Source organism: Tachypleus tridentatus, chromosome 1, assembly GCF_004210375.1.
Source record: "Tachypleus tridentatus isolate NWPU-2018 chromosome 1, ASM421037v1, whole genome shotgun sequence".
NCBI lineage: Eukaryota > Metazoa > Arthropoda > Merostomata > Xiphosura > Limulidae > Tachypleus > Tachypleus tridentatus.
Window position 1 is genome coordinate 79,674,866 of NC_134825.1, and position 9,066 is coordinate 79,683,931.

The 9,066-nt window shown below is 34.4% G+C and overlaps 1 protein-coding gene across 1 annotated transcript; it reads right to left on the minus strand.

Moving 5' to 3' along the window:
- Positions 1–4,791: 4,791 nt before the first annotated feature.
- On the minus strand, positions 4,792–8,803 carry LOC143251363 (putative G-protein coupled receptor No18). The gene is made up of 2 exons (XM_076502741.1): positions 8,528–8,803; positions 4,792–6,990 (listed from the first exon to the last, which is right to left on the minus strand). Exon 2 carries the CDS (start codon positions 6,751–6,753, stop codon positions 5,473–5,475), a length of 1,281 nt encoding a protein of 426 aa, XP_076358856.1. The 5' UTR covers positions 6,754–6,990; positions 8,528–8,803; the 3' UTR covers positions 4,792–5,472.
- Between the last annotated feature and the right edge of the window lie 263 nt (positions 8,804–9,066).

The window sequence follows — 9,066 nt, forward strand, 5'->3', positions numbered from 1 at the left end:
TCATTATTGTTGAAATTCTTTTATGGATGTCTACTTTGCCTAACGCCATTCTACTGATATAAAGCGATAAGAATCCTATAACCTGAGCCCTCTAGAAAGATATGCCTTTTTTTCTTCAAAAGTAGATTAAGGAAAAATGTCTACCCACTTTTCGAAAGCGCTCGGGTTATAGACCTTTTGAACCAACGTGGTTTTCTAACATCTTGAAATCATCCTGTTGACGTACTTTGCCGGAAGATTCAAGCTCTTTAAAATTTTTTTGTTTGTTTGTTTTGAATTTTCGCGCGAAGTTACAAGGGGGGTTAACTGCGCTAGCCGTTCCTAATTTAGCAGTGTAAGACTAGAGGGAGGGCAGCTAGTCATCACTAACTCCTGGGCTACTTTTTTACCAACAAATAGCTGGAATGATCGTCACATAATAACGAACATTTGTGGTGTGACGAGGATTCGAACCCACGATCTTCAGATTACGAGTTGAACACACCTAACCACATGGCCATGCCGAGCCAATTATATTATTAAAACATTAGTTTAATATTTAATACTAATGTCAACTGATGTTCTGACATGAAACAATTTCATATTAAACATATGAGACTAACAATGTGTGGATTTTTCAAATTCCTTTTTTTTTTGCTATTCATAACAGATTTCGAATAGATTTTTAACGATTTCCTTTCTAAATGTTTCATTTTATTCTATGTAGTTCCTATACCCTTTAATAACCTAAATATCACAAATATTTTTAAGTAAAAACCCTCTTGTCTTTACTTTTTCTCTGTAAATTATTCTTGCAGGACTGAGTTTTTTTTCATTTTCTGTCTCTAAATCCTATGACTCCTGAGTATGTATTTGAAAAGATTTTGTTCAGTCACCGGTTTTCTCGCAACTGGACAATTTTACTTCCATTCATGAACCAAGACTCGTTTTTCAGTTCCTTTGTTACAATTCAGCGTGAACTGTGATGATTTGAATAGCTGTATTTACCATCCCTGTTTATCTTTGGTCCAGCGATCGTACTCACTGTTGTTTTGAGAGAATGGTGAAATGTTTATTTAAAAGGCTGAAGTTCCTCTGAGCCTTTAATCGCTGTTTTCGGTGAACAGTGACCAGTTTCTGCTTTTCATGGCCAACCAATGTTGGATTCTTTTATTCAATAGCAAAGAAGGTGGCTTCTTCAGCAGAAGTAATCCTTATAGATGTGTAGGTTCATGTGTCCGAAAATAAAACATAAAGAAAATATGTTCTGTATCTTTATTCTTCACGTGGATTTAACGTCACTAAGTGAATAAAACGTTTAAGAATTTAAAGAGGAAAACGTCTGTAGATGAAAAGCAGACAAACTCTTTACGATAACGAAAAAATATGGTTCACAATCACGGAAAACGATAAATAAAAAACATAATGTACGTCTTTCGAAAACAGATGAAAAAACATTCACGATTGTAGCCACGAAGAATAGAAAAGAAGTGAACATCCGTAGATCTAAAATAATACATCCATAATAACATTTTAGTCTGCAGTCACGGAGAATAGAAAACATAACAGAACATCTGTAGATCGAAAATAATACATTCATAATAACATTTTAGACTACAGTCTCGGAGAATAGAAAACATAACAGAACATCTGTAGATCGAAAAGGAACAAAACATTCATGATCTTTGCAAAATACAGTCTAGAATCACGGAAAACGAAAAGTAAAGAAGAGAATGTATATCGGTCGAAAATATACGTTCATAAAAACGACGAATTACATTTTACACTCATGGAGGAAAAACCATAATACTTAATCATGAGCCATTAACAACCACTACGCACGAAAATTAATAAACAATATTAAAATCGCCCAATCGCAGATCATAGACACACCCTTCGCGGGCTCCTATTTCTTACATATCTTAGCGTTGTCATCACCTGTGTATCGTCTATCAGGATTTGGACCTTTCACAGGAAAGATTAATATATTTAACTTGGTTGTGTTGTCGCCTTGACTAACTGACAGAAAGTTTTGATTTTAAGAGAAACGTGTTTTGCACGTTCCGATGAGTGACGTTCCCTCGCTGTAACAATTGGTTTTAGAGTACGTTTTGTGTGGAGTTTACCTAAGTTACTTAGTACTCCACCTTACACTGTGCAAATGACTTTGTAAATATTAGAGAGTAACAAACACTGTTAAACTGAACGTATAAACGTGTGTTTTCTAAAGTGTAGCTGCCACCTAGGGTTAACGTTTTAATACTGTCGAACGCCATAAAATTTGATCCTGTGGTTATCTCACTGAATACAGCCTATTCTTGATGAAGAAAAACCCACATGAAATAAAAATGTATCTCAGAACGGCTGGTATGGATATTAACACTTTTACTGATAAGCAGAGAACAACGTTTCGACCTTCTTAGGTCAACTTCAGGTTAAGAAAGAGAGAGTTTGCAAGTGATTGTTGCCGGACACATGTATTAGGTACGAGAGTATAAACAAGTACGGGATTGTAGGAGGCGTTGCAGGTGAATGTTAGGTTATTAATTAGAATAGGTATAAAGGTGTTCCTTTATATTGATTTAATTTGGTTTTAGTTGTTCTACAAGTAGGGCTTCTTTGATTTTGGGTTTGTTTGTATTTGTTTCCCTACGTAATATATGGGTGTTTTTTTATGGTTGTGCTGTGTTTATTTGATCTGCAGTGTTCAAAAACGTGTGAAGATGTTATAAGTTTTTCCAAAGTTGGTAACAAAACACAATATTCCACTAAACACCAAATTTATTCAAAAACCAGGTACAAGACTAAAGTCCATATTGTATAAAAACTGCACTGACAAACACAACACCAACATAATTTCTAAAATACAATGAAACAATTGCCAAGTCTTCTATATTGGAGAAACAAGCAGAAAAATGGAAACTGGATTTAAAAAACACCTTCACACGTTTTTGAACACTGCAAATCAAATAAAGACAGCATAACCATGGAAAACACCCAGATATTACGTAGGGAAACAAATATAAATAAACGCAAAATCAAAGAAGCCCTACTTATATAGCAATTAAAACTAAAATTAAACCAATATAAAGAAACACCTTTATACCTATACTAATTAATAACCTAATATCTACATGCAACGCCCCCTACAATCTCATACTCATTTATACTCTTGTCTCTAAGACATGTGTCCGTCAACGGTCACGTTCAAACTCTCTCTCTTTTTTACCTGAAGATGACTTAAGAAGGTCGAAACGTTGTTCTCTCCTCATAAACAATGTTAATGTCCACACTAGCCGTTCTGAAATACATGAATAGAGTCTACTTTCAACAAATTATTACACAACTGCTAAATAAAAACGTTTGCAGTTCCTAAGTTTCTTATCCTTGGGAATATCGTTATTTCATAATGAGTTAGGTTAACAGATAAACACGCAGCCAAACGATATTGAGGTAAATGAAGAATAAAGATATTTCAAACAGGTAATGTCGTATATACCAGTAATTCACTTAACAAGAAGTGTTTTTACAACCTTTAAAAAAGCGCACGTGACTCATTGTAATTACGAGGTCTCAACAGGATCACTTTCTTCTCTTTGAGAAGTTGAAACTCGTTTCATTGTGGTATTTCTATGGTACAAAAAGTTGGGAGTCTAGTATGGCTAGGTTATCTGAGGGTCGCAGGTTCGAATCCCCGTCACACCAAATATGCTCGCCTTTTCAAGCGTGACGCGTTATAATGTGACGATCAATCCCACTACTCATTGGTAAAAGAATAGCCCAAGAGTGGCGGTGGGTGGTGATGACTAGCTACTTTCACTCTAGTATCACATTGTTAAATTAGGGACGGTTAGCGCAGATGGCCCTCGGATAGTTTGCGCAAAAATCAAACACAAATTCTTTTTTAGTTCCCAGTAGCACAGCATTATGTTTGTGAACTTATACCGCTAGAAACCGGTTTTAGATACCCGTGATGGGCAGAGCACAGGTAGCCCATTATATAGCTTTGTGATTAAGTGTAAACTAACGTATGTTTCTTATTTTCGTACTTGTGACATACATATGTGCTTACGTAAAATTCCAGCCTTATGATAAATAAACTCAAACTTAAGGTTTACGTTCACTATAATAAAGTAATATCAGACTTGAAAGGACACGTGCAAATGTGGACATTTGTATTCATATGATAAGAAGAAAGATGAACAATTTGATGGGTTGGTCCATCTCTTGCTTGGTGTCTTAATGATATTTTGTCGTTGTTTTTGGGCTTGTTTGGTAGTGAAACAAACGAAAGTGGGTGGAAATAAGTTTTAAAGTAAAACTATCTGTCACCGTTGGTCTTTTAAAAGTACATATTTGTATTAGGCCTATTGGATACCTTGGCCATTATTACGCATAGCGTCTATTAACCCTGCAATAAAGTTAGTGTTGTTCTGTTACAGTGGGTGTAAACCTAATTTCAGATTACTTTACATGGTATTTTGTATTTATCTAGTATTGAAATAAACTCGAATTCTTCAGCAGACATATTACTTACTTTAATATTAGCTTTATTTTCTTTCATGTCTACGTGTGTGAATAAATTTATTATATAAAAGCACTCTGTTCGTATTTAAAATTCGGTATTAAAAATTAAAATACAAGAGTTATTTATTTGTCATTTGCTGAAACAACTTCGGGAAGACTCTACTCGTATATTGTGTACTTAATTTTCTGAAAGTATTCATTACGTTCCAACGTACACCTGTCTCAGTGATAACGTAACACACTCAGAACACAGAAATATTTGTTTTAATGGATTAAAATGCGCGGAATACACACATACATGAGTATTATAATAAACATGCTTTGACTCTACGTAGATATTTTACCTGCTATTTACATACTTAAGAAAAAAGAAATTATATCCTTGAACTTACTTTAAACCATTCAAGTAAACATTAAAATCTGTCATTAAGCTTCCTTGACTCCTCTATTTGCATAACAAAATTTGCTCAACCAATCACGTCTGATGTTTCTGTCGGTTTACACAGTATTCCATGTGCAGCTCGTGCTGTAAGTCGTCAGTGATGGTGACTCTCATTGTTTGCTTTTACATTTCTTATAAGACGCTTAAATCCTTTAGAGAATTTAAATATTTTATATAAGATTTAAATATACCCTCAATTTGTTTCAGCAGCTTTCAAAAGCTAGCAGTTGCTTTACCTGTTTGTGTAGGAAATCGAACATTGATACTAATTCCAAATTACTTTAATACTTCAGTGAAACATGATCTATACAAATCTTTCTTGTGTTTTAAGAAGTTATCAGTCAATAGACATATTTTTTTTCCTTATTGGCAATAAAACGGTTGGAACATTAATTATAAACGTGCAGTTTTTCATGTCTTTGGTTCATTTACCCGAAATACATATATGAAACAAGCAGGATTAGCAGCGACAAATAGTGTATTGGGGATAATTCATGACCGTTCTTATTAATTAATACATCCAATTATGTAAAATTGTTAATATTTCTATTTCGCCGTCTTGGTCTTCTATGAAGTTTGTCTATTGTCAGTCGAGCAAAAGCCTTCTTATAATCATTACTGTTTAGGGCGTAAATAAAGGGGTTAATGGCAGAATTTACCCATCCTAACCACACGAGGCAGGAGTCTAAAAGTTGAGGTATATGGCAATCGAAACAGAAAGGTTTGATGATGTACAGGGTGAAAAACGGGAGCCAACACACAATGAAACCTCCAACGACCACAGAAAGTGATTTCGCCACACGTCGTTCCCTGTGAAAAGCTGCTTGTTCGTATCCCTGTCTTCTTCTAACTGTGTCTTCTCTTACTCCAGATCTGCTCTTAACGCTGCGGTAGGAGCAGCTTCTGTCTCTCCACCTGGTGGTGGAAAATCGTGGCGTTTTTGTAAAATTTCTTCCATTGGTAGCTCGATTACACGCAGAACTGGTAAGATATGACTTACTTGACATTGGAATCGACTTAGGTAACATATGGTTCCCAGCAGGTTTGTCATATCTTGTTTGTTGATCTTTTCCGTTACAAAAGGGCTCCGTTAAAACATATACTTCATTCTTTCCTTCTGATGTTGGCTGCATTGGGTCATCTTCAGTTTCGTATGTTAGCTTGGGAGTATCACTGTTGTCCAGCGATCCTTTCTGAAGGGAGCTCTTGACTTCTGTGGTCAGTACTGTCTCTCTTCTACGAGCGACTGCAAATATTCTCCAATAAACATAGACCATGACCAGCGCGGGAATATAAAAGGAACCCAAAGCAGAATATACAACGTAACCCTTGTTGCTATTGTATACACATTCAGTGGCATTCTGTCGACCAGGGTCATGCCAGCCGAAAATGGGAGGGCACGTAATTAACGCTGACATGACCCAAACTCCACATATCATAACTACAGCTAATCTGGAGTTCCTTTTAACTACATAAGACATAGGAGATGTTATGGCAAAATAACGGTCTAAGCTGATACAACAAAGGTTAAGAATAGATGCAGTACATAACAACACGTCCATTGAAATCCAGAACTCACAAACTGCTCTTCCTAAGGGCCAGGAGTGATGAACTTCTTGGATTACCGCTAGGGGAAGGACGAGTAGACCCACAAAGAGATCAGCCACCGCGAGTGACACCACAAAATAATTTGTAACAGTGCGCATTCGACGTGTTGTAGCAACAGCCGCAATAACCAGAGTGTTGCCCATTAATGTCAAGACAATTAACACAGAAAGAGCAGTAATTACTGAAGCTTGTGACATCTATATTCTGTTTTTCAGGATGGTCAAATTACCAGCTGTTTAGTAACTCTTACCAGCTCTTCGTAACTTTCCTTCTTTAAAGACAATTTCCAGCCACTAAAGATAAGCATTTATGGTGGAATTTATATTATGAATACGTCTTTCTTTGTTGTTTTGACTTCAGTTAATTAATATATTTAACATCTGTCTTCTCAAAGGGATTGTTTTGAAACATTACGTCAGAATGAAGTCTTCTTGCTGAAATAAAATTCATATTCCATTTTAAGTCCCAGAAGTATCCTAAATCTTTTAAAACAAAGTATCTCAATTTTGTGAGTGACATTTAAATTATTTCATAATATTGTAAATATTGCATATACAGTACGATACCATCAGGATAAATAAGCAATGAAAATGAACTTAAGAGTTCAAAATTTCAATTCATTGTTTAAATATCAATAATTTTAACTTATTTCTCTTAATTAATAACACATTACTTCAATAATTTTACACTAACTTCACCGAATTACTGGCGAACTTTATTTAATGAAAGTTGAGAGCCTGATGGTTTTAAATTTATAGCTAGTTGATAACATAATGATTTCTAATTGGTTCTACCACTAGCGCATATTATAAATATGAAACACGGAAAACACAAACTGATATTTTCAAAAAAAAGACCCATTAAAATCATAGGTTACAATAGTTTGGAAGTTATCTTAAAAACTTATAAAAATATAATGGAACATGAAAATAATCCCATGCAATCTATCTATAGAGGTCTATTTGTAAACACATGAGTTATATTAAAATCAAGGAAAAATAGTCCACAGCTCAGTAAGTTTGTTCTTTATAGAAAGTAGCTTGAGCACTTAGAACTGAACTGAAAATAGGTGTACTTCTGTTTGTTAATGGGTATGATAAAACCCCACCATCAGATTACTTCTTGAATAATATCATCCATTAGTTTGAGAAAACTTGATTAATTACATAGTCCTGCATAATTCAATCACAAAAGGATTCAGTTTATTACTCAGTAGTTTAGTAAATGTTAAACAGATAATGATTGTTAATGCGCAGAATGATCATTTGAGCGTGCTGTATTAACACGTACCAATTTTCATTAGGTGCCAGCCTTTAACCTTTATAAAATTAATTAAGCATCAGAAAAGTTTCAGCTATTTTACAAAACCAATGAAGGAAGTGTTGTATTTGTTCGAAAAAAATATCAGATTCCTCTTGCTGTGGTGTAAATTAATTTTTGTTCACAAAGAATATTTGTTCACATCAAATTCTACAGAAATTTTGCCCATAAATGATAATAAATGTACATATCTGACAATTTGGCTAGTTCTAACGGAAAACAAAATAATTCCTGATATCACAGTATTTTAATAGTTTCAAATACGGACCTGTTATTCATTTTTCCAAGCCACCAAAATTTTCTTGTTAATAATAAAACATTAATCCTTTGAAAGAAAATAAAGACAAATTAAAAAACACTGTAAAAACTGTTTAGAAAACTGCTTAAGATTATAAGTTAAATACTGATAGACGCAAGTATAAAAATAATTTGTAACATAGAGAACTAACTTAACTATTGGACATAGGTTTCGTTTTCGGTATTTCGAAAATTATATGATTGTACGATTCCATTAATAATATTATTCTGTTTCTAGGATGGAAACAAGTAACTTTAAACTTGTAATATCCGTAAGCAAAACCTACACAAACTTTTAAGAACCTTAAAAAATACATTGACACCAAATATCGGAAGACTTCGGAAGTCGCTTACCTATTGCCAGGACATTCAAAAACTATTTGTAGAATGTAATATAATGGAGACTATAACAACTGGGCTTTTTCTGAGCAAGATATCAGAATGTCTTCCACTGCAGTGTTTATTAAATCTCACAAAATAATCTTCATCTTACAAATATAGTTTTGTTGTTCTTTTATTTTTATGCCTTCAGACAAATGGGATTCTTTTTCACTCACGTATCTCTACAAGTGTAATACCTGTTTATTCTGTCTCATTGCAAATGTCGATCTATCTTTCACTATACGCACGTCAACGAGCCCCTGATGAAGTTTTTGTCTACGAAGAAAGCTATTTACCAGCTCGTGACGAGTGCATTGCATACATCAGGAGGCGACAAACCTGCCCTCTTTTGGTCAAACCTTTGATCTAATCAATACAATTAAACTGGTCATTTTTGTAGCGAACCAAGACGTTCCTTAAATTTTCACCTATGAGCAAGCTTGTCTGATGGCTAGTATATCACCCAAGTTCGGAGATTTTTCTAATTTATAGTCCGATACGTCATTTCAAAA